The 27,199-nt window shown below is 32.4% G+C and overlaps 1 protein-coding gene across 3 annotated transcripts in view; it reads left to right on the forward strand.

The window, feature by feature from the left end:
* The window catches only part of LOC142323237 (nucleoredoxin-like), a 126,493-nt gene that overhangs the window by 87,482 nt on the left and 11,812 nt on the right, over window positions 1–27,199 (forward strand). For 2 of the 3 annotated variants that reach the window (XR_012756057.1, XM_075362606.1), the window contains exons 7-8: window positions 7,787–7,908; window positions 10,198–10,412. Coding sequence is in view for 2 of the 3 variants with exons in the window: in XM_075362606.1 (XP_075218721.1) it covers window positions 7,787–7,908; window positions 10,198–10,392 (317 nt within the window). In the remaining variant the exon portion in view is untranslated. Of the gene's footprint in view, window positions 1–7,786; window positions 7,909–10,197; window positions 10,413–12,440; window positions 12,789–27,199 lie in introns of those variants that run through there. The other variant, XM_075362607.1, reaches the window with a different exon arrangement.

The raw sequence follows: 27,199 nt of genomic DNA on the forward strand, positions 1-27,199 counted from the left end.
AGAAGACATAGATTGAGTTAAAGGAAGACCAATCGTCTAAAGGATGATAATTATCCACATCAGTAGTGAAATGGAATTCGTTCCCAACTGCTTGACAGTATGGAAAGCCAAATCTTCCCCAGGTGATTGTCATTCTCAGATGAACTGCAACATGTTTTTAAAGTGGATAAGAGAAAAATTAATGTCTGACTTGCCAGTAAACTGTCGTTATTTTAGATAATAATGCTTCTTATTACAATGCTAAAGAAAGCCGAGCACTGAATTCAGCATCAACATGAATTCAGCTTACAATTCCATGAAAATTTGATGAAGGATCATTTGTATAGTTGTATAAGACAATTAAACAAATTGAAGATCATCTGAAAACACATAAAATAGATGATATATTGGAGGAAGGTCGGTTCCCTGTTTTACGCCTACCCCCATACCATCATGATTTGAATCTCATCAAGATGCTATGGGTACAGGTGAACAACTGGGTTGCAGCCGAAAATTTACAATTTATAACAGCTGAATTAATGGAGATTTGTCATAAAAAGTTCACAGAACACTCAGTTGAGGACTGGATAAAATGTTGCGAATATGTTTAAAAAAAAATATGTATCATAAGCTGCAAGGATCTCTAGAACAACAAATTGAATATGTCTTCATCAATTTGGGAAGCAAGAGTTCATCAGAATTGTCAGAAGAAGACAAAAACATACAGTAGGGAGTGAAGTGCTATATATTTGGTAACTTTGAAATTCTTTACTTTAGTTATTTGTATTATGCTAGTGCTAGTTACAAAATTCATAACAAAATACATTATAAAGTAAAATGTAAAAATTATACTGAAAAAAGGATTGTTGAGCAAGTAAAAACAATTCTTAAAACGCAAAAACAAGAAATACCTACATTTCAAGGTAATATATTTAATTTTTTGTCTGTGTAATCTGTGTATTGCTTTATTTGGTTATGAATTTATTTATTTTTTTATATAAACATAAGACTAAAAATAATTAAAAGATTTTATGATGTCAATTTGTTTATTGATTGGTATAAACATTAGTATAAAAAATACTAAAAAAAAAATTATACTGTAAAATTTATTATACCGTGTATATGTCTTCCTTAAGTAGCATATTATAGCCCCATGCTAACTAGGCAACCGTCACCTAGAACAGACCTGTGCCAATTCGGCTTGGACATGCTATACCTACATAGCCATACACGCTATCTAAACATAGTCCCTTCCATTGACAGTCTAACCTTCATTCTCACAACATGCTGTTACGCGTGTTCAAATTTGCAATGTTGACATAATAATAGAAGAACATACGGTACGATAGCGTACATTGGGACATTCCTGCCTTGATGGCAGGACTCAAGGAAATCTCTCATTGTGTCGTTCCTTGAATCCTTGCAGATTTGCACAATACACAATACATCATCATGACTTTACTTTCATTCATTCGATAGTTAGTTTTTGTTTTTTTCCCACATAATGTGTCCGAATTTCATGCCGTCGGTCATTCTTGTTTCATATAGTGATACAGCTCTCTTGAACTCAAATGTGAATGTGAGTGAATGGTGTAACCACAATAGATGTTTAGTTGCTTATCAATTTATTCATGTTTCTGTATTCTACATACAAGTATACAATGAGTTGTGATTAGGAGGCTCGGAATATTCCTGTAAAAGAATCAATAATAATAATGTTTCATAATATTTGTTTAAATCTGTGTTATGTACATATAGGAAAATGGTAAGAAGGACATAAAGGTGCAAATGTAAGAATGACTGGATGAAAACTCTCAATATTCCATGTCTTATAATCACTGAAAGCAGGAAGTTTATTGTGTTTTTATTCAGGAGCAATGATGGCTTGAAAGAAAGCAAAAGGTGTACCTGTACCAGTACATCCCTAGAAATCAAACTCAAAAATCAAAATGGATCAGCCCCATCAAGTTCAAATTAACTGCCAATAGAGGCAGCTCTAGTTGCTAACCAGTTGATGTTAGTGAATTTGTTACTTCTGACAAAATTGATGATGCAGCTAATCCTGCTCTTCCTGAAAAATTACTGCCAGCGCCTTCTGTTTCTTCAATTTGGAAGTGATAAGGGGCTTTTTGAGAGTTATTCTTTCTTGATTGAAGATCAAATCAGAACTCTTACTGCAAGGTCCTTGACAGCCAAAAGAATTTGTTTGCCTAATGGAGTATTTCCAATAATTAATGAATGTTGTTTCAAATCCATGTAATATTATAGAAAAATATTTCTTATGAGTCAGAGCGTCAGTCCTTGGGTGTCCTATTCCTATTCACCAAAAAAAAAGTTTGTGTATTGTCACTTTTGTTGGGTATTTGCAGCTGCAAAATTGAAGAGTGTGTAGTGTACTGGTTTTTACCAACTGAGAATATCTTCATTCCTCGATTAAGAAGCACATTCTAAGTAAAGTCCATCTCCATAATTCACTAGCTACTGTACATTGTTTTCAAGATGAAGATAGTTTGTAAATTGGATAAACAATTCATGGAAGCTAAGAAGTAGCAAACATACTATTTTGAACATTCTTTTTGATAATGTGAAAACATTGTCATAACATTTTGGGCGTTGTGTTTTAGGGTCAGAGAGAAAATCTGCGGAAAGACAATTACTAAGATATCTACTTCAGTATAATCAAGTTAATTTCCTGTCATAATTCTACTTTATGTACTCACATCTAGTCCTCAGGAAAGATTAAATAACTAAGTAAAACAATCATGAACAAAATACTGGATGCATTAGCTGATCAAACTAGGAAATCTATTCTACAGATACATTTTTTATATTACTTACTGATTTGACCATTGATATTGCACATTTTGATCAGATGGCCATTTTATTATGTTATGTCATGATCAGCTTTCCTGAAGCTGAAGTGAAAATTAAATTTTTTTTTACTTTTATTTAAATGAGTAAAGAAGATTCTGCATTTATTTGTGAGAAGGTAACTGATTTATTATTTGAAGGTTGTGATTTACAGGAGTATTTGTGCAGTCAAGGATATGATGGTGCAAATTTAATGTCAGGAGATGATGGTGGTTTACAAGCCAAGATAAAAGAATATATTGGTAAAAATAGGTTTGTCTCTTACACCCATTGTCCTTCATAACAAATGGCTTTAGTTTTAGAACATCCAGCTGAAAAACTGTAAGTCCTTCCATTGAAGTTTTCTTCTCAGTTATTAAACAACTTTCAATTACTTTTTAAGATCTCACAGGTGGTGGAACACTCTTTTAGAATCAAGCAAGAACCCACCCATTACAAACCAAAGAATCCGAATCCAAAAGATTTGAAGTTCAAATTCTGAAAGAATTGAAGCAGACAATCTTGATGTTTGATCAGGAAGAAGATGATGAAGAATTTAACATAAGAATACTCCACATTAGAGGTTTAAGGACCACATTAGAATGAAGATGTTTTAAATGCCCAATCATTGTTGTTGTCATTGAATTGATTGTTTTGTTTTACTTAAATTTATTTTGGTGGTATTCTGTACTACAAATAATTCACACTGTGGAAATACAGTTATAAAAAATAAGAAATAAACTTACTAGCAACCTAAAACACCATGTTAATTGCCTTGAACAATATGAAACTTTTAAGGAGTGAAAGTACTTACAATAATTTTATTATGGAAGCAAAAACTAAATGGGAAAAATATGCTTAGAAAATGTGAATTTCCAGTTCAGAGAATACATTGAATCAAAATAATGTCTTTTGAAACTACTGCAAACCGTGCTTTGGAATCATTAGATAAACATCGAATAGGTTATTACGAAGCAGTGGATGGAATGTGCAATGAATTAGAAGCACGCATCTCTGGATTTCAAGAGATTATTAAAGTTTTTAAATTCTTAATGCCACAAAAATTATGATATATGCTGTTAAGTAAGTAATTCTGAAACTTGCTTAACATTTTAATAAAAAAATATTGTTAGCTGTTTATGACTTATGACTGATCTGAAATATGAACTCAAGAGCTTTGTTGAATTGTATTTCTCTACTGAGAACTGTACTGACACAACACACTTAAATATTCAGAATTTATAATTGAAAATAACCTGTTTTACAGTTTTCCAGAATGTACTGATTTGCTCTGTTTATTTTTACCCTCCTGGTCAGCACAGCCACTGCCGAACACATGACATGTTCCTGAAGTTAATTAAGAATTGTCGGAGGGCAAATTTAGGGGAAGAAAATTTTAACATTTACACAATTTTGTATGTCAAAGGAGAAGTAGCGATCGAGTGAAATTTGGAGGTGACAATAAAAGTCTTCGCAGTCCAGAAAGCAAGAAGAGGCATAAAATTACCTATTAGGATAAGTCTTAATCTAAAGGTTTTTTCATTATATATTATGTACTGCATTTGTATTCAGGGAAATTTTATGTACCTAAATATGTGCACAATAAAACTAGATTAGCTTATTAGCTTCTGCATAAGGCAAAGCATACTGCGTCTTTTCACAGTATGGGATTTTGGGCCAACTTTAAAAACAGCCTCCTCAGAGGGCAGATGAGCAGTGATGGAAAGAGATCACTGATTACTCTGGGGGTGGGAAACTACCCCTAAAAGCAGAGTAACTTCTTCAGGAAGTCAGTGATATTAGAATACAGAAGACAATAGAAAATCACTATGTTATGTGGTATGTTATATAAATGATAGATTAATATCATTAAGGATTGGGATGTTACCAGAAAATATAGTTATAGTACATGTATATATGCCAACATCAAATTATGAAAAAGAAGATATTAAAAAAAATGTATGAGAGTATTGAAGATATAAAAACATCAGAAAAATGCTGCTGTAGGGTCCTGATGGGTGACTGGAATGCTGTGATTGGAGAAGGTTAAGTAGGAAATACGGTAGGAAAATTTCATTTAGGGATAGGAATGAAAGGGGAAACAGATTATTTGAATTTTGACTTGAGAAAAAGTTATTTATAACTAAAACTTGGTTCAAAAATCATAAAAAGAGGAGATATACATGGGTATTCCCATGGAACAAAGCTTGCTGTCAGGTAGACCATACCTTAGTAAATAAAAGGTATATGGATTACCAGGTCCAGATATCAATAGTGATCAAGTGCTACTTATTGTGGAAATAGGGATAGCTTTAAAGAAACTAAAGAAAGCAAAAGATAGTTAAGAAATGGAACATAGACAATTGAAGAAATTGGGTAGGAAATAATGGAAGAAAAACTAGCCAAAGCAATTAAAGAAAGGAAAATGAGAACAGTGGGTAGACCTGGATGAGAATATAACAGTCACAGTAAAAGCAGTAGTAAGATGTAGGCTGTTATGAGAGAAATAGAGCCAAGAAACCAGGGGTTAAAACAGAAATACTAAATAAAATGGAAAAGAAGCTAGTATAAGAATAAGACAGAAGAAAATGAAAAAGCGATGTATCACAAATTAAACAATGAATTGAGGAGTGAAACACAAAAAGCTAGGGAAAAGTGGTTAAAGGAAGAATGCAATGATATTGAGGATTTAAAAAGAAAGGATTTAAAATGAGAGAAACTGATGAAAGGATGATAAAATGTTACTTAAGAAGAAAGAAGTAAGAGAAAGATGGAAAGAATATGTGGAAGACCTGCATATGACAAGAGAGAAACTTGAGGAACTAAATGTAGAAAAGGAATGGGAGGTAGATAAGAAGGATAAATGACCATTGATATTAAAATGTAAAGTGCAGGAAGCAATTAAAGAAGTGTTGAATATAAAATTAATACAGTAGATGAATTTCCCATAGAATTTTATAAATACTTAAATGGAAAGGAGTGGATGAAATAGTTGAACTGTATAATAGGCTATAATGTTCAGGAGAATGACCTGCAAGTAGAATGGAAAAGCAGAAGGTTATTTAGTGATTTTACATGAGACAGACAGAGAGATTGTAAATAAGAATATGACTGATCAAGTAGGTCTAGGTTGAAGCAAGGATTCTGTCTCACTGTCACTGTTCCAACAAATACTCGTCCACATATTATACCGTACCTGTTCCATTTTACATCCTATATTGAATAAGGAATATATTAGAAGAAAGAATAAGTATAGAAGGAGAAAATATAAGAAGCATAAAGTTTGCTGATATAGTAATTTCAGCTGATGGGACTCACACACTTTAATGATTGTTAACAGCTCTGGAAGAAGGAATGAAAGAGTATGAATGGAAATTAATATAAGAAAAAGTAAACTTAATTAATCTAATATAGGAAAAACTAAGCTAATAACAATAGTAAATAACAAAGTGAATTTAGTGATAATTTAGAGAGACTGGATTGGGGCTTTTGAATTTGTATATGGAGAAAGATACAGAAAGTAAAATGGATGGATAAATTTATCAATTAAGAAGTAATGAATGGGATTAAAGAAGAAATATCACTTATGCAGGAAGTGCACAAAGGAAAAGGAAACTAGTTAGGACATGTAATTAGAGAAAGTGAAATCTTAAAAACTGTACTGGAAGGGCCAGTAGAAGGACAAAGGAAAGAAGGATGAAGTTAATAAATGAGATGAAGATTGGAAACTACAAGGGGATGAAGGAGAAGGCTTGGGACAGAAATGAATGGAGACTGTGGTGGCATAAGAGACCTGCTGCAGACAGAACAATGCTGATGATGAGAGAGGGATATGTTACCAGAGTTGACCACATTATTATACTGTATATGGCATTCTTGTTTGTTATTGTATTTTTTTATTACTTTGATTTCCTTGAAAGTTTATTTTTATTGTTTACTTAGTTCTGTTAACATTACTGATCTTTAATTTGATTTAGCTAAACTTTTATTTCTTCTCTAAAAAAAAAATTATTGATTAAGAATACTTAACTGTTTCTTGTAATAGAGCTCTGTAAGATTTTTAATTTTATACTAAATAATTTTGATAAGATTATAAGGAGAATTTTAAGAAAAATATTTAATAATATGTCATGGTAATTATTTATCAGTTTTAAAATTAAAATGATAATCTTTTAGAATACATACTATGGATTGTACTGCCCCACAGCACTGTTCCTGTTTGATTAGAACTGTCACTACTGTTCCAATTTTAGTATTATTATAATATCAGTTGTTTTACTTGTGAATATTAAATACTAAATAGTTATAATATTTTAGCATTTGATAAATATCTTTAATAATTATAATATTTTTTCCTCTGATTATCATTCAGTTTTTGTAACCAGTATGATCCCCATCAAAATCTTGGAAAACTTAGGTTTATATGTACATGCAAGAAATCTTCTAGAGGGAGTATCTCCTTGGAGACATAATGACGTTGTTTGTTTAATTTCCTATCACTTTTAGGTAATCAACAACAAAAGAACCTTTTTCATTATATGTTGCTGAATCATTAGGTTATAAGAATGTAAAGAATGTAGGTCAGCATCTTCTTTTTAGCCTCTGGGACCACCGTTAGTAAAGTGCCATGTCTGACTGGTATTTGAACCCAGGACCTCCAGATGAAAGACATAGTTCAACATCTTGCCCAGAAACCAAACAGTTAATTCTCCACCAAATTATAGTGAATTTTTGTAGGCATATAAAAACCACTATCTTTTTATACATGATCATTGATTATGCAGAATTGATATTATATTTTAAACCAGTTCAACTCATGAATTTAAGTAGCACAAGATAAACTGTAAAATAAATTTGATAATTGTTTTATAAATGACTACTAGTATATTACATTATATTACTAATAAGTAGAAAAAGTAATGTTTTTGTTATCTTTTATGTTTCATGGTATATCTAGAAGGAAAAAATGAGATCGAAGACTTCAGTTTTGCTAAATCAGTCCTGACACCAGCAGCTGAGTGGGTGAAAAATCAAACTAATGAATTCGATGTAAAAATTGAATTTTTTGTTGCATTTGATGTAAGTAAACAAACATTAATTAATAAGTACATTAATCTATATTAATTCTGCCTATATTTATCCTTTTTTGATTTGAGTTTTATAAATGTTCATGAAATGTTAAACAAGTTATTTTGATGTGCAGGAGTAATTTTAATTTAAAAATAGATTGGCTACAAGTGATGAAAATTTTTGAAACTATGAAATTTGAGTAACATGTTGCCATCAAAATATTGTAATAAATAATTTAATAACATTCTTTATTATACAAAAACATTATTTAAAATGAACACTACAGTTCATTCTCTGTCATCTTGTGAAATAGCATTCTGCCTCATATCCCAATAGCTGCTTCACAATATTTCAGAGTTCCTTGGCAAGTTTTTGCACCTTTTTAGTAATTAAAATTTCTTTCTGATTAGCTTAGATGGGAAGATCTTCATTTAAGGAATTGACAAGTGTTTAACCCATAATGTTAGGCAGAGGGCCCTTGCTGGATGATATCATTCTGAGCTAGACTAATTAAAATTTTTAGAGATTTGCTGTTCTAAGACTTCTTTGTATTCATCATTTTTTTTTTTATCAAGATCTGATTCAACAAATTGGTGAAGGCCTTCACATAAGTAGCACTTGTATTGCAGTAGGTCTCTGGAAGCAAACTGAGAACATTGGCATAACCACTCTCAAGAAGGTTACTATCAGACCGGATGACCTTAGGGTGTGGTAAACAAGACAATCACCTGGATACCAGATCTGATGGGTCATCATGATTATTGTGTTCCAAAACATTAATCTGTGCAAAAAAAAGGAATTATTTAATAGAAAAACAAAAATTGGTTGCAGTTTATTGCTTCATTTGTTTCTACCAAATATTTTTTAGCTAAGGTCATGAAAAGATACAATTTTTCAAGTCTGAATATATTACTCTGAAAGATTTGTTAAAAGAAATAAGTATAGAATTTTGATATTCAAAATAATCTTTTTTTGTTTTAAGATGCATATTTTATTTTTCATTAGGTCGATGATGGTACCTGTATGAATAAAATTGATGTTTTTAATCATTCTTAAGCGACATGCACCATTGTTTAGCAGCATGTTACTAATGTAAAAATGATGAATTTTCCAAAAACCTTTTGCCAGAACTTTATGCAACTTATGGTATGCATCATACGCAATTAGGGGTCTTCATAGTAAAATTTTTGAAAACTAAACAGAAGTATTTTTTTTTTTTTTTTTTAGTTAGCAAAAAAGTGTTTTAACAGGGAGCTAACATAGAAAAGACTTAAATAGGAAAAAGGGGTAGGGAATCTTAAATATTTTGTATTCTTGGGGAGATTGAATGAAAGTTAAAAATCTTTTAAATTAAATACATTTTTATTTTACTTGATAAACATCTTCTTATATGAATTTGATGAAATTTAATCTTCTTATATTGTTAAAATTTACAATCTATTTGTTAGAAATTAAATTGTAATTGAAATTTCAAGTATGCTAAACCATTGAAGTTTTTAATTTATTGATAAAACTTCATTAAATGCTACATAAGATTTTCTGTAGAAGACTGATGATTAACATATTTTTTCTTTAATTAATTTATATTGAAATTTTTTGAGAAAAATAAACTATAATGCATGTTTAAAAATGTATAATTAAATCAAATCAGACCACAACTAGTAGCTTGGCTCATTTACACCTCAAGGTCATTATTTCTTATACTCTCAAAAGTTGAGAACAGGTGTAGCTAAGAATTTGGGGAGAAATGATCATGTAATTTTATGATTAATACTTGTAAATAGCTTTTTGTTGTATAATTATTCATATAAGTTTAGCTGCTCATTGCTATTTTAGTATGGAATGAAATTATGTAATTGATAAAGGTTTTACTATACACTGTGAATAAAAACATCTGTTAGCTTTTGGCTTTTATTTTGTGAAAAACAAAATTTACTGTTTTAGTGATTTTCTGAAAGATAATTTGAGTTTTGTTAATGTTTTCTTACAGTAAAATATTTACTTCAGTACAAAACAAAATGTCAGCAACCAGAAAAATAATACGGCATACAGAATAACAATTTTTTGTATGCCATTTTCTCTGACATTTAAGAAATGTGATGTAGTAAAATATGTTTGTGAAGTTTGTTCCAATTTCTAAATAAGACTCATAAAGTCCAGTCGAGGACTAGAAAAAAACTGTATTGGAATGGTTTAAGATTTATAATTATTTTACTTCAACAGGAAACAATGATAACTACAAGTATTGTTAATATTTACTGAAATGTGTTTGTTATGAACATAATGATTTTTTTTTAGAATGATGTCAGTGAATTTATCCGTGATAATGTTCGATTAGATGATGACGTACCTCTACTTGCATTAATAGATTTTCCTGCCAACAGAATTAGTGTTATGGAGTATGCAGCTGAAATAACAGAGGTATCAGTTAAAAAATTTGTTGGAAGTTTTCTACAAGGAACTTTACCGTATAGTACTATAGGACAAGTATAACAGTTTTAAACTAAAAAAAAGTAAGTACTTGTATTATTTATTATGATGATAAGTGTAATTAATTTTATTTAATTATTTATTATAATTAACTACTTAGAGGAGTATCTTTATATTATCCTATAAATGTTGAAAATCTTTAAATTTTAAATAAAATTGACAGCCAAAAATTCACTGTACCTATGTATAATAGCTGCACGGTTTGATGTTTTGGGATATTAATACTTATTTATGTTTAACAGTTCCTTTCCCAGAAATTATTTATTCTTAAAATTATAATTTATTCTTCAACGTGTGTGTGTGTGTGTGTGTGTGTGTGTGTGTGTGTGTGTGTGTGTGTGTGTGTGTGTGTGTGTGTGTGTGTGTGTGTGTGTGTGTGTGTGTGTGTGTGTGTGTGTGTGTGTGTGTGTGTATGACATATATATATATATACATACAGATAAAGAGAGGGAAAGAGAGATGTGCCCACATTCATACATACAGAAAGTACAAAGACACAACTACCAACTTGACAGGTAGACTGCTTGATGTAAATTAAAGATTTATTTTGAACCACTCACAGTAAATATTTTTTTGTAGTAATCACAGGAACCAAAGGAAGGTTTGGTAAGGGAACTTATTTAGTATAGAGGGTTATATGAATGATTGCTTTGGATTTCAGTAAATTACTTTTTCTTTGTACTCCATTCAGTATTTAATAAGTTATTGTAGTCTGTAATAAAATGGCATCAACATTTTTATTTTTACATTTCATACTGCATATAACTCTAAGACATAAAATAACTAGAAAAAAAAACAGTTTCACGTATAAAAAATACAATAAACACACTTCATTAACAAAGTCAGGATAAAAAATTGTAATAATTATTAATTGCTGATTAGCTGAAAAATTGGCAAATCCTTTTTATACCAGATTAAATAGTAGAATGATATAATAGCATCCTAACTTCATCTCATGATCAAGGGTTTTTTACTTGCTTTTGTATATGGCATCAACTGTTACATTTATTAATCGGTAATCAAGGCCTACTACACAGATGTAAACTGCACACAGCATTGTTTAAAGTTATTCATCTATTATCATTTATAAAATACCTTCACCCATCGATGTCTATGTTACCCCTACCCCACATTCTTCAGGATGCTACTGTACAAGATACTTCAAACTCTTTTGAAGCATTGAATTATAAGTGTACCATCTTGCCTAGGACTGAGCCTCAGTTTCTTCCATTTAATTTCACATTATTGTTTTATACTGTTTACAGAACAATGCAAATAGGAAACAGTCTTCACATAGTAAAAGATCAGAGATAACCATGTTCTCATGCGAACACAGATATAAAGAAAAGCTTGACTCAGCAATTTGTAGAACCTTTGCAAAATTTATCAAAAAAAATTAAATTATCATAGTTCCCAAAAATATATACAAAATTTAGCCAAGTACAGCTACATTTCTTATCTACAGCTATCATCCATGTTCACTGACTGATCCTTTCAAATTTTTGTCAGTTTTCATACAAAATTATAATTATCACTACACATTGAATGTGTTCAAAGTATGCTTATCTTTAAAAAAAGTAATAATTCTTATTCATGTTCATATTTTCATTATATGACATTAATTATTCCATCACAATTATAATTAATGATTAAACTGTTCAACTGTTGAAATACCATGCTGCACAGTAATGTAAAAAAATGGCAGTACCAAATGTTTCATAAAATTTCATGTTGATTTAAAAATTATCCCAAAAAAAAAATTTTTTATAAAATTATATTGTGTTTAAATTCTGTAAAGATTTTCAATATAGAATGTATATAATTCATTATATGTGTGAAAATCCTAGGAAAAAGGTTTTTAGGTTACTTGTTTTTATATGTATACTAGACTCGATGATTAAGGTATAATTTTGATATTTCAGATTATAGTATTATAAACATGCACAATACAAAGACTTAAATGTATGATAATATTTGCATAATATTTTTAGAATGATAATCAATAAGGAATGACAATTGATAAAATTACTGACTAATTTGATATATTGCAGGTTTTGTGTCAGGGATGCTTCTCACCCAACATCCCATCTTCACAGGGTTTCATATTCAAAATATATTAAACTACATTACTACAGTAAACTTTAAATACAATTAACTACATTACTCTGAAATCTAAATTAAAAGAAAGTAAACACTGAATTGATAACAGATTAAATTTTCATTTTCTGTGATAAATAAAATTTTTTACTTTATTTTTTTTTTTTTGGCAGAACAAAATTTTTCGATGTGAAAAACAAATCGTTTACAATTAAGCGTTTACAAATGCTTAATATCTTTCATCATTTGTAAGCCAAGAACTTTACAAAGTTTACAGTGATTGAGGAATTTTTTGAGTAGTTCTCAGTGGTTTTATACTATTTATTATATTAAAAAATTTTGATTGTTCTATATTAGATTTTTTTTAGTAAAAGTGGAAAAGTGAAAGACATAAAATTGACCACTCTCCACTACTCTGCTCTATTTATAAATACTTATAGTTACTTTTAATAGTTACTTTTTAATAAAATTATCCTAATACTTTTTTGACATTTAAATATCTTAAAATAAAAAAAATGAAGCATCTGTTTGATTAAATCATTTTATTTATTATCTTAGCTAGCAGTCATATATATTTGAGGTGCTGCTCTGCTGAATTGAGGCTCATTGATATGTATTAAAGTTATCATCAGCTAAGCTAAATACAAAGCTATATCTTTTCTCTATTTTAGTTCTGATCAAGTCAGTAATTGTTTTAATTAAGCAATGCAGTTTTTACATAATACTGCATGTACTTTACATAGTACTGTACTTGTATTTAAGTACTGCAGAAATAGGAATTTTAAAAATAATTGTAAGAGTAATTAAAATTTATTTAATTAACATATAAGATTAAGACTTCATAAATTTTAAATTATAGCATTTGTAACTGACATCAAAAAGTTCACTTCTTTATAGAAGTACTCTGCAGTGCAATCCCTCTCTGCGATCATGAACACAGGTTCCTCAGTAGCTACTAAAACTTCTCACTTGTTTTATTTCTTCATGAATCTTTAACTACATTTATCAGCGCTATACAAACGACAAGAAAAAATGAATTCCCAGCAAAAAGGGAATGAATTCCCTTTCTTTTTCAAGTAGAAAGGTCTGATGATATCACTTATCAAAAAATACCACAGTTATTAAAAATTATATTGTTGAAATGGCTTTCATATTGCACCCATTCAATTTGTTATTTTATGATCAGTTGCTCCATTGATATGTTGACAAGAAATCTCTGCAGTTGATAACTAAAATATGTCCCTACCATGCTTGCAAATCAAGATAATCATGTTTGCTGAAGGTTCTGTCAACCTGGAAGCATTTTCATCTACTTTGTGATTAAGCAGTTAGTAAAGATGATTCTGGTGTTTAAATCAGAGGGTTTTTATCGCTTAATAATTTGAAAATAGTAAAATTATTTACAAAAATATATTATTTTAATAGAAATATTTTTAATGTAAACATAACATTCATGTTATGTTTACATTCAAAGTATTTCTCATAAGAAAAAGAATTATTATTACATGCTTTTCTTTAACTCACCTTTGTTCCACAGTTCATGCTTCAACGGTTTCGGGTTTTACATATTTTTTGGTATATTTTAATATATTGTTGTATGTTCTGCGGCTTGATCAGGATATTGAGAGGTTGTTGACAATTTAGAATGTTTATATAATTACAGTTTATTGATTTAAAATGTTCATAATTACAACCAGACAAATTAATAATAATAACAATGGTGACAAATACAATAATGATAATAATAATAAGTGACAATAATAAAACAATTAATGAACACAAATATTAATTTAGTAATTACAACCATAATAGTAATCAGGATGATAATAGTAGTAAACGATAATAATATTACATGTCAATAACAACAAATCAAACAACAAAGTACATGACATAATACATAATCAAATCAGTAAGTATGACATAAAAACTGAGCAAAATACATAACGTAATCAACAAAGAATAACCATCAAAATGTTACACATCAAATAGTGATAGATAGTAAATAATAAATAAGTAAATACAGATTACACATAAGTCAGAGTTCAAAATAAATAATAGTTTAGAATTTATTCCAGGTAGATAAATATAAAACTAGACCCATTAACAAAAGAAACCACTAGTCTTAACCCTTTTTAACCACTATTCTTATATTAACCAACAATCGTCTAAAGTTCATTTGCAAATACCTTTCCTGTCTACCCTAACAGTTTGTTAATGAAGTCTATTGCATTATCTCTTTCACTTATACACTTAATAGTTTTACTGTTACTCTCCAATAGTATTTCTGGTTTATTGGAATTACTTGTGGCGTTATCTTACTCGTATCAAACTGGATTCAGGACTCACCTTCCTGGACTGACATCTTGCACTCTTGTCTTGAAGACTTTCACCTGTGACTCTCCTCACTGGACTGTTTTTGTATGTCTCGTTGGACTGGTTCACAGAACTTCACCAAACCCACACGATTCCACACAGCTCGCAGCCTCTCCTCATTGAACTCCTTGCAGAACTGCCCTTGCAGGACTTATGCCTAACGTCTCGCAGACTGATTCTAATAGAACTCTTTTTTTAGCTGGTCTTACTGGGCTATTTATACTGTTAGCCTCTTTATTTGGCGGACCAGACCCAAGTCGAAGTGTGAAAACAGTTGACCGAGGCTTTTGTTCCTATGAATTCTAAACCTGGTTTCTTCTCACCATACAACAGGTGTTTATTATGTGTCAGCGGGCAGTATAACAATGGACAATTGTTAAACGAATCTATACTTTACAAAAAGGAGAACCCCTTTTGTCCCTTTCTGGATTTCTGCAGTTATTATACTTTATATTACTTTCATAATAACTGGTAGGAATCTGTTACTCAGGCTCGCTATACCGGTCTTGTTACAATGTTAATAATATTAAATTGTTTTCATAGATTAAATAACAGTCATATTTATTCAATATAAATAGATTCTATAACAGTTATAATAAATTATTCTAAAAACATTGTAATTAAAAAAATGTAATTAAATTAATAAAATTAAAAAATATAAAATAAAATTTTAAAAACGTAGTGCAGTTTTTAGTGTAATGTGATTAATTAGTTGGTATTTAAGTACATAATAGAAATTTACTGTAACTAAAAAATAATAAGAAATTTTTTAAAAACATGCTTTTCTATATCTAAACATTGTATAAAAAGTAAAAAATAATATTTTCAAAAGTAAAGGACTACAGAAAAATTAAGTTTACCATACGAAATAATTCAAATCAATTTGAGGAAAAAGATGATCCAAACAATGGATTACCCAGTAAACATAAATTGGAGATAATTTTGTTTTCAACAAAATAATATGAGTAAAGTTGTCTATTTTCGCAAGTCCACAATGAAAAGCTTGGGGCGGACTTTCATGTTCAATTTCTACATAAATTCTTTAAATATGACAAAGGTATTGATGCTAAATTGAAATCATACCTTCAATACACAATATCTAGTAAATCTCCTTGTATGAACTAAAGTTAAGGGGCAAAATAGAACTGAGGTTGCACCCTGTGCTTTTCATTGTAGTCTTGCAAAAATAGACAATTTTATACATATTATTTTGTTGTAAAAAAAATTATCTTCTATTCTGTGAACAACGACATGCTAAATTAATGGCGAGTCCTGAATCCAGTTTGATACGAGTAAGATAACGCCATGAGTAATTCCAGTAAACCAGAAATACTATCAGTGAGTTACAGTAAAACTATTAAGTTTATAAGTGAAAGAAATAATGCAATAGACTTCATTAATAAACTGTTCGGGTAGAGAGCAAAGGTATTTGCAAGTGAACACTATACGATTGTTGGTTAATATAAGACTAGTGGTGCTAGTCTAGTGATGCTAATAAGACTAGTGGTTAGATTACTATTATTAATTTTGTAATTTCTTCCTTATATTTTGGACAATTCCTTGTTCTTGCGCCATGTTGTTCATTACCGTTTACACATATTGGCAGGTCCCTGCATGGATCATCCGGATACAATGGGTTGCCACATGTGCAAATCTGTTTCCTCGTACATCTTGCAGCCGTGTGTCCGAACTTACTGGATTACTGGGTAATCCATTGTTTGGATCATTTTTTCCTCGAATTGAATTGAATTATTTCGTATGCTAAACTTAATTTTTCAGTAGTCCTTTACTCTTGAAAATATTATTTTTTACTTTTTATTACAATGTTTAGATATAGAAAAGCATATTTATATATTTTTTTTTATTTTTGTGTTGTATATATTGATGTAGTCCTCTTACTCAGCTAGGATTTTATTTTATAAAAATTTAATTTTTATTATTTGGTAGTCCAGTCTAAAAGCATACTGCAAAGTTGAAGTTTTTAAATTAAAGAAAATATATTCATACGCATAATTAAAATTAATTTTATTAATTTTTCATACTGTTAAAACAATAAATAGTTCATTAAATTAAATAACTATAAAAATTTTTTTTTAATTTTTGTTAAGCATTTATCATTGATTTTTGTAACTAATAAAGAAAAGACTTAGATAGTTTGTTTTCAATTACCTAGAATTACATATCATCTACTTTATTAAGAGTTTTCAGTATTTTATTAAAAAAGAAATGAGGAGATTATTTTTTCATTTTACTTCATTTCATTTCTACATTAAATTTATAGTTAATGTTAAATAAAGAAGACAAGCACTGTAAAAACAGTTTAAACATTCACTGCTTGTTGTATGCAAGATCTGGGTGCTTGAGTGGCTATGTAATGATGATGCTGTTCTTTCTGCTGAAAATTAAAATAATTTTTTCTTTATTTTAACAATGAGGCACGAATGAATGGGGGTTTATGAACATCTTCATTCATTTAAATTTCATACTATTTTACAGTTTCTTTTTAATCAAGCATATTTTTGCCAGTTGCTAGCAGGTTTCTGCTAAGCATTTATGAATATATCTTACCTTTGCTGAACTAGAGCATAAATCTGTAAAATACATATTTACTCATTTCTTTATGATAATACAGTAACTCCACATTATCCAGGTCAGTAGAGAATTTATATAGCATGGTTATTAAAAAGTAACGTATTAATGCTTCTGACTCATTTCAAGAATCATTTCTAAGTCACGGTCATAATTTTTGACCTATAGTCATATTTAGAATTAGAATTGGCTTATAAAATGAACTCTGGGATGAAGAATGCAATCGATATTAGTATTTTTTCACAATACAAGATAACTATAATAGCTTCAGTGGAAACTATGATTGGCTGGTAAACCATACTGTAGTAAATGGTCCACAAGTTCCCTGCTTCACAGTAATCTGAATAAGCATTTTTTGTTAGAATTTAATACAGGTTTAACTATAATATATACATATTTTTTTTTTTAAGCTTTAGGGGCATCAACTGCTATGGTCATTAGCTCCTTCCACAACAAAAAAGAAAAACATGCTATTCCCTCCTGGTAAAAAATGCTAGTGACATAGTCAATAGACAAAATATCTTTTCCTCCCCAAAACACAGAACACAAGTGACATAGTTAAGAACTAGTCTTGTCAAAAAGAGCATTTAAAAAGACTTGTCAATGGTTATTAAAAACCCCAAAAACACAACATAACAAGGGTAAAAGGCCCTTGTCATTTTAAAATCTTTCTAGCCATTTCTTATGAACTGTAGTCAAAACTTTCAAAACAAAAACTTGTCTGTGATGAAAATAAAAACACACATTAAAGAATCTATTAAACGAAGTATGACAAGGGTGTAAAGGGTCCTTGCTATTTAACATCACACACAAAACACTTATATTAAAACCTCAATAATACATAGCAATAAAAAATTAAAAAATACATTTAATTATAAAATTCTCTATTTAGATATTTGATCTTTCTCTTGCTTAAAACTATCGCCTTGGTTTCCGTTTAGGCCATCCTTTTTTCTTGTTCTTCTCCATTTTCTTGAAGGCCTTGATGCCAAATTCTGCAATATCTGATACATCCGAGATCGATCCTTCAGTTCCTCTGGTGGATCTCCTGCTGCCAGCATCAGATGACACCAGCTCCATTGGCGCAGCCAGAAGCACATCTCAGTCGAGACTGGATGTACTTACTGCAAGAACGTGTGGAGCGGCCAAGTGTCTCACCCCCTCAGCTAAAGGCCTCTGTGATTTCGGAGGATCCATTGTAATTTTCCCTAGATCTTCCTGTTCTAAGATTGGTATTTCTGGTTTCATGGGTCCCGAATTGGGGTTTGTTCAATCTGAACTTTAGTTTCAGGTTCCTTCAGCATTTTTGTTTGAATTTGCATGGTCTTTCAATTAGTCGATGGCTCATTTTTCAGTGAAGTTAGACACTGTTGTTTTGGCAGGTCTGCTTTTGTTTTAGATGACTTTGGGCTGCTGTCCCTAAATGTTTGGTTTTTTAATTTCTGATAAATTATTTTTTCTACCAATGTCGTTAAGACTGGCGCCAGTTCTGTTACCATGTCCTTAGGTTTGACAGTGACTGCAGAAGCAGCTGCGACCTGTGTATAAGTGACTTATACACAAGAATGCCAAAGGCCGTCACGGCCTTTGGCATTCTGTTATGCACGATTTTCCTAGCTTCAAAATAACTGACCTTCTGAACAGTCTTTACTTCCTGAATCGTAATTTCGTCCTTGTATTTTGGACAATTCCGTAATCTTGCGGTATGTTGCCCATTACAGTTTACACATATAAGCAGGTCCCTGCAGGGATCATCTGGATACTACGGGTTGCCACACGTGCAAATCTGTTTCCCCATCCATCTTGCAGCTGTGTGTCCGAATTTTTGACATCGAAAACACCGCAGTGGTGTTGGGATGAACGGAGACGCACATCAAGCCTATAAAAACCTGACTGTATTTTATCCAGACATTTAGGTCTGTTAAATGTTAACACGTGTGACGCAGTGAGTAAGACTTCTCCGTTTCGTCGAGTGTTTAGTCGTCGACATTCAATAACTCCCTGACCGTAAAGTTCATCAACAATTTCAACTTCGATACAGTTAAGCAAATCTCTGCATACAACTACTTCTTTAGAGGTATTTAGAGTACCAGGTGGTACAACCTCAACTTCGATAAGTCCAATCATCTTTGCTTTTAATAATCGAGACAACAGTAAGGATTAACGGTTTCAACAAATAATCCCATCACAATTTTTTGCAATTTTAATCTTCCTTGTATCTTTAACCGCTCATCCAAATGCTTCTTCGGTGATGCCACAAGTTATCACAAAGGGGGTGATGTTAGAAAAATCACCTTCCTTTTTCTTAATTATTAAATACATAGGAAAAGGTTCTTCACTCTTAGGTCGAAGCTAGGTTCGATCCGTATTTTCTAAAACTATAAACTCTTCCGTATCACTAAACTCAACACTCTTCTTTCTCTTCGCTACCGAAGAAAGAGGTTCTCAAGAACGAGGGGTTTTACGTGGACCCTCTGCCATGGAAGTTGTTGTTTCCATGGGCATGTAAAACACAAAAATATAAACGGAAAAGAAAGGGTCCACAATATCAATATCTCTTCTTTTCTGTCTCCCTTACTTTTTTTTTAAGCACTCCCGTGGCAACCATAACCACCGTTAAGCAGAACATCAGTCGCCGTAGGATGCCGTGGCCGTTGACTTCCCCCTATAAATAGTCCCGTAGGACATAATCCATCGGGTTCCCCCTCGTGTCATAAGAGCAATTTGACTACCTGTTCAGGAGTGAACAGGTAGGTTCACTCCTACCTGTTGATAGGAGTGAACCTATAGGTTCACTCCTATCAATCTATAGGCGGGTGCTGTACGGCGCCCAGCTTAACCGCTCACGCAAGATAGGAGCTCATTAGGAGCATTTAGGATAACGAGGTCGCTAATCTGTTTAGAGGCACAGTAGCCGTTTTTGGCACGGTACATTTGGTCTATGCTCTAGGGCGACCGAATGGGGTGGTGGCGGGCGAAATGCCAGTTAACCAATTACCTGTTCAGGATGGCCGTAAAACCCTTCGGCGGGGAGGGTCCCTTCCCTGTCCTGACCTACTTGGCTCCAGGCATGCCTTGCGCATACCCTTTGCCCCTCACCCTTGAGGGTCCCCCATGCCACCATCAGATACGCCTCGACTCCAATACTCTTACATGCAGGCGAGCCAGGGCACCTTAGGCAAGAGGGCTACCTTCCGTAGCTATACGTGCCACGCTTCAAGACTCCCATTGTATACATAAAAGCTAATCCCTTTTATGTATATATATATATATACAATGGAGTAATTGCAAACATCCTGTCCAACAAAATGGACAGGATGTTTGCAATTAGGACGACCTTACTGTTGTTCTGAATTGCAATAAGTGCACTCACTTAGAGAGTCGGAACATATTAGCACTCTCTTTTCGCAGTAGTGTTCAGAGTAGTGAAGAGCTTGTTGTATAACAATAGGTTCTGCCGTATAATCACTGGCCATATCTGGCAGTTTCCAAAAATGGGCTTCTCTATTTACATATATGGAGCATCCACCACCATGTTCGGTTTTAGAACCCTCAGTATAAATTTTAATGTGGTCTTCGTAACTAATGACGGTTGATAAAAATTCCTGTTGAATGATTATTCCTGGCTTCTTTTTTATTTCTTTCCCAGAGAGATCTAGTCTTGTGTTTACGCTGGTAAAAGTCATGGCGGTATTTCTCTTGTAGAAGTTGCTAATATCTCTGGTAAAGTAATTTAATATTTTCTTGCCAATTTGTGATACGCTATTCCGCCTGGTCTGGAATAGATAGCACGATGTTCATATAATGCAGTGAATGGATGATTTTTAAAAATATTGTTATTTATACGGGTAGGAAAGGGCCTATATATTTGCTGCATATCTTAGCAAGAAGATCTTTCTTCTATAATGTAGTGACATTATTCCAGCTTCCGAGATTATATTAGACGCCGGTCTTGTACGGAATGCGCCTGTCGCGTATCTTATTCCGCTGTTATGTATTACGTCTAACATTCTTAAATGCGACTTCCTAGCGGATGAAAATACAATACATCCTTAGTCGAATTTCTATTGAACCAATGCTTTATACAGCCTCAATAGTATTTCTTTATCAAAGCCCCAGTTAGTGTTGGATAAACCTTTAATAATGTTTAGTGCTTTTTTTGTATCAATCACTCAAATTCTATGTATGTAATTCCCATGTAAGGGATTTATCCAGTAACAGTCCTAAAAATCTCACATTATCCTTATATTCTATTAGATTGTCGTCGATGGTCAAAACAGGAGTTCGGTGAGGAATTCTCTTTCTACAGAAGTGTACACAGCACGTTTTTCCGATGAAAATTTGAATCCATTATTCATCGCAACTTCATTAAGGGCGTTAATCGCTCGTTGTAATTTGTACTTTACCATATCTGTCTTGTTACTGGTATACACAACTACCAGATCATCAACACAGACACTTTTGCTGATTTCTATTGGAATGGCTAATATAGTAGTTTATTGATGGCGATCGTGAACAAGGTACCGCTTAACGGCAAACCTTGTTGAATGCCATTTTGCAAGATTTTTTCTGATGAATATTCGTTGTTGATGCGTACTTGGAAAGTATAGTCGTTAATATAGTTGCTGAGTATAACTAGCAGATTGCCATGAATGTCCCATTCATCCATTTGAAACATTATTCCATGTTGCCAGGTCATATCGAATGCCTTTTGCAGATCAAAGAAAGCTCCGACACAATGTTTTCTTGTGATAAAGCTGTTGTATATGTTGTTCTCTAAGTTAATCATTGGATCAGTAGTAGGGGAGGTATTGCCGAAAACCTGCTTGATGTGAAGGTAAGAAGTTTTCTTTTTTCTAAAATCCAAATGAGTCGATTATTTATAATTTTTTTCAAATATTTTTCCCATAGCCCACGTCAAAGAAATGAGACGGTAACTATTAGGTTCTGTCAGATTTATATCTTTGGTACTGGAGCAATATATGCTTTTTTCTGCTGCTGCGAGTACATTCCATCCCGCCATATCTGATTATATATTTCTAACAACCTACGTTTTGCAGTGGTTTTCAGCTGCCTGATCATGTTATAATGAATTTCATCCGGACCAGCAGCTGTGTTGCCGGCTTTCTCCACCGCTTTTACAAATTCTACTATTTTAAAAGGTACATTATATGAATAATTTATCTCAGTTGTGAAATTTAGTAGACCTTCAAGTTCTGCTTTTTTCGTCCTAAGATATTTATCGTAGTTAGCCGTTTTGTTGGCTTTTTCGAAGTGATTGGCTAGTAACTCTGCAATTTCGTTTGGAGTATCTCTAATTTCATCTTCATATTGAAAGCAAGTTATGAAAGCAAGGTTTGCACGCCCGCAAATCGCCTTCACTCTCTTCCAAATGTCCGATGCAGTTGTGTTTCTGTCTGTGGATGACACGTATTGCTGCCAGGATCGTTTTTTAGAGTCTATCATAAGTCTTTCTGCATACGCCCTGTATTTTTTAAATGCAATTAGATTTTCTAGTGTTGTTTCTTAAATTCGTTATACGCTTTTTTCTTTCTTTTAATAGCTTCATTTATTTCATCGTTCCAACACGGAACGGGTCGCTTCTTGAGTTTCCCAGATGTTTTGGGAATATACCTTGATGCCGAGTCAAGTATGGCATTAGTTATAGCGTCGAAATCGGCTTCGATAACTCCAGTTATTTCAGGGAGTATCGTTCTAGGTGTGAAGCTCGTCCAATCTGTCTTGTCAAACAGCTTTTTTAGATGGGATATATTTTCTTTGTAACGCCAGTTACAATTTGCACCGGAAAATGATCGTTTCCATGTAAATCCTCTAAAACATGGAAGGTGTACTTCGGTGCTATCGATCCACTTATAAGTGCTAGATCTATACAGGACATCGATCCATCTCTGGCACCGAAAAACTTCCTCAACCATCATTTAAGGGAATGAAATCAGAATTCAGCAGGAACTTTTCCAATTCTCTTCCATGGGGATCTACTCGATCCGACTACCAAGCGAATTGTGTGCATTGAAGTCACTCACCAGTAGTATGCATGGGGAAAGCTTACAAATTAATCGTGCTTTCAAACAAAATTCGGCAAGTATATGCTGCAGATAGTGATCTGAAGCGGAAGCTTCATTCTGATTGTGACCGCTTGTAGATTTGTGTTCAGATCAACAGCTTCGGCGGTAGCTCTAGTAGATGTTAATGGCTAGTCCACCTCTAACTCTTATATGTGTCGGTTGATCTCGCCGAAATGTATCGTATCTTCTTAGTTAGAAATTTTCATTGCATTAATGTGTTTCTTGCAGGCATATACAAATTGTGTTTACATCATTTACCAAGCGTTGGAGCTCATGGATATTTGACAAACATCCATTAATGTTCCACTGAAGAATCGACTCGCTAATTGTAAATTAATTTATGGCCTTGGTTTGCCTTTCGGGCATCCGTTTTTCCTCTTCTTTTCCATATTACGAACAACTTCGTGTTCCTTTAGAATGTCGTCGCTCTTATAGCTCCCGGTCTCCGAATCGGAGACCATCGAAGCCACGGACGACGACGGACATGGATTGGCATTTAATTATAATTAAATAATAAAGTAAGATAGAATGATTTTGTAGTTTTTTAAGTCATGTAAAGGATAGAGAGTGAATAATTTTCCTGATTTATAATGTATGTATTAAAACTATATATCTCACAATTATGATCACAATTTTTCTATATTTATAAGTATTACCTTTCTTTGCTATAATAGAATTAATTATCTTCGTGGCAATAAAAGTTTCAGTTTTCTGGAATGCACTGAATAATAACAAAAATAGTAAACTAAACTGGTTATAATAAACAAACACGCGAAGTCGGGGAGTTGCGGCTCGTCCATTGAAGTCCAACCGGGCTTTTCTCAGCGGCAGTCGGGTCCCCACTATAGCCGCTATAGGTAGTGGTAGCCCCCAGAGCCCCGCAGTGTCGAATCGGCTTCGATCGTCCTTCGCCGGCGCGGCCGAGGCGGTTCTCTCCAAACGATCCCACGCTGGGCCGGCTCCTGATGGTGAGTCCGCCGACCAGGGCGATTGAATCCCGGCGAGCTGGAGCGGGAAGGTAGCGTCCGCGACCAGCGGCTCCCTCGGCGGGCCGGCCAAGCGTGCTGCTTCGGTGGGGATGCTGGTATCCGCCGCGAGGTCCCACGTTGAGCCGGCTAAGGAACTTGTGTCTTCTTCCTTCTTGTTCTTGATCTTCTCCAGGTGGTGGTCGACGATGAACTGAAAATTCACTCTCGTGCACGCTTTTTTATTGCAGCCTGAGGGCGGTGAGGCTGCAACGCTGCTATGGTGGGAGAACTGCGCGGTGGAAGTGATGCTTGCATCAGCGCGTACGTATACCGTGCGCCAGCTTACATTGTTGCTGTCGTGTTCGCCCGCCGATATTAAAGTAGGTATACATGTGGCAACAATATATATTTCACTTTCTTGTGGACACGATAACTGCCGTAATTTTGCACCAATCACTTTCAAATTGATGCATAAAATATAACGACCCAAAATGTCGGTTGAGTTCGTTAATGGGCAAAATCAGACCATGGGGGTGGAAAAAAACAAAATGTGGGCCTTTTCGAAAAAAAACAAAATATCGCTATAATTTTCTTATAAAGTAAAATATCGAATTCGGTTAAAGTTCCTACTATTCTTTGGATAAGAGCCGTATCCATAAACTTATCTAGTTAAAGTTTTTTGATATCACCAACCATTGACCCAGGGGGTGAAAAAAATGGGGTTTCGAAGACAAAAAAATCATACCTCCATTAATAGGCACAGTATTCAGTTGGTTTAAAGTGGTCATTAGTGTTCTAAACATTACCTGAAACTTTTATCTAACACAATATTTGATTTGACCAACCCTTACGGCAAGGGATGACCAAAATGTTCCTGGAATTTTAAGAAGATGGGGCTTGTCGTATGCTAAACATGAGAAACTTTTTTTCACATGCAACCACTGTCGTATTGAGTAAATTTGAAATTTTTCGTAACTTTAAGATTGAAATCTTTTTTATCTCCCTTCTAAGCACAATTTAAATCTATCTCCGCCTTTCGATGTGCCGAAAGAGATTTTTAATAATCAGTTGTGTTTCAGGAGCAACAGTTTTTATAAATGGTAATCTTTTAAAGTTTAATGTTATATAACAGTGCAATTCATTTTTAATAATTCTACCTAATTTATGTTCTGTAATCATCATCATCCTTCCATTTATGTAATTGTCATCGCATAATGTTGCAGATCATGGACCTCTACTTAACTTTGTCTCTTCCCCCTCCTCCTAGAAAACTTCCTTTGCCTCTGTTCTCGTTTTAGTTCCCACTTTATTTAATTCCCTTTCTTCATCTTCATTCAGGCCTTCATCCATACATTCATTAAAAATTTATTTTACTTACTTTTCACTTAGTAATCTGTAGAAGCCACCCAAACCGTGCAATTTAAATACAAATCTAGTAGAAATCTAAGGTAGAGTGCACTTAATGAAGTGAATACAGCATTGATTGTGTGTTTGCTTTGTGACTGTAATTAATTACATTTGAAATGTTTAACATTTTTAAATAATAATAAATGGATGAAGCTATTACTTGATGAAAATCCATCATAACAAAAGAAAATGAACAAAATATGTTACTACATTTTCATAAAATTAATTAAAAAATCACAACAGCTGATTCTGTTAGTAACACCTGAGGAAGGTACTGTGTACCAAATCAGCTGTTATGATTTTTAATTAATTTTACGGAGATCCAACAACATATTTTGTTTATTTTATTTTGTTATATTTATATAAAGCTATCTTGAAAGCACTAATTGTCTTTTGCAAGTTTTAAGTGATTTCTATAACCATTAGCTACCAATAAAATATAATAATAAATGAAATCTAAAAAAAAAGAAAACAAACTAAAAGTAGATATTATCTCTTAATTCTGTTGTGTTTACATGAACTATAAATTGAAAAATTATAATTAATAAAAATACTTATAATATTACTAACTTTTGTTTGGTTCTGAACACTCACAATGTTTTCCACAATTATGGGATTTAAACACGGAGATGTCATTTTCTGCAGGCAACAATGAGAATGCTTAGCACTAGAATGAAATCCATCATACACACTTATTGTTGTCCCATGAACTTGTTCTTGAAAGGTACATTACAATCTGGTATTGTGCACTTTCCAAGTTGAGTACAGAATATAATATCTAAGTGTTAAAATCTCAAAGTTATTAAGATATAACTTGATGAAGTTTCAGTACCAAAGAAAAATTTCTGTTCGTCAAGAATATGAGTATGTTAACACTGATGCAGAGACTGTTTTAATTAGTTTAGATATAATGTTCGAGTCTCTCTACTAGTATCCATCCTAGTGTTTTGGCTTGCTGACTTCCAGAACTCCATCATCAAATTAAAAATCATATGAATTAAAATTCAGAAACTCATTTTTATTAACAAATTTCAATTAAAAAAGCCTTATTATTTAAATATGAATATTTTTTTTTTAGTTAAGATCAAATCTGGTATGGTCCTTTAAGTCATAAATATAATGGTGTTTACCATTCTTTTTAATGGTATTAATGTTATTTTATAAATTTATTTGAATTTTAAATGAATAGGTTATGCCTTATAAATTATAAGATATATTATTACAGAGATGGGATAAACTGAAAGTAATCAGAGATGATGTCTGGTGGTTCTTTCAACAAGTCACATTTCT

This window comes from Lycorma delicatula, chromosome 4, assembly GCF_047948215.1.
Source record: "Lycorma delicatula isolate Av1 chromosome 4, ASM4794821v1, whole genome shotgun sequence".
NCBI classification, from domain to species: Eukaryota; Metazoa; Arthropoda; class Insecta; order Hemiptera; family Fulgoridae; genus Lycorma; species Lycorma delicatula.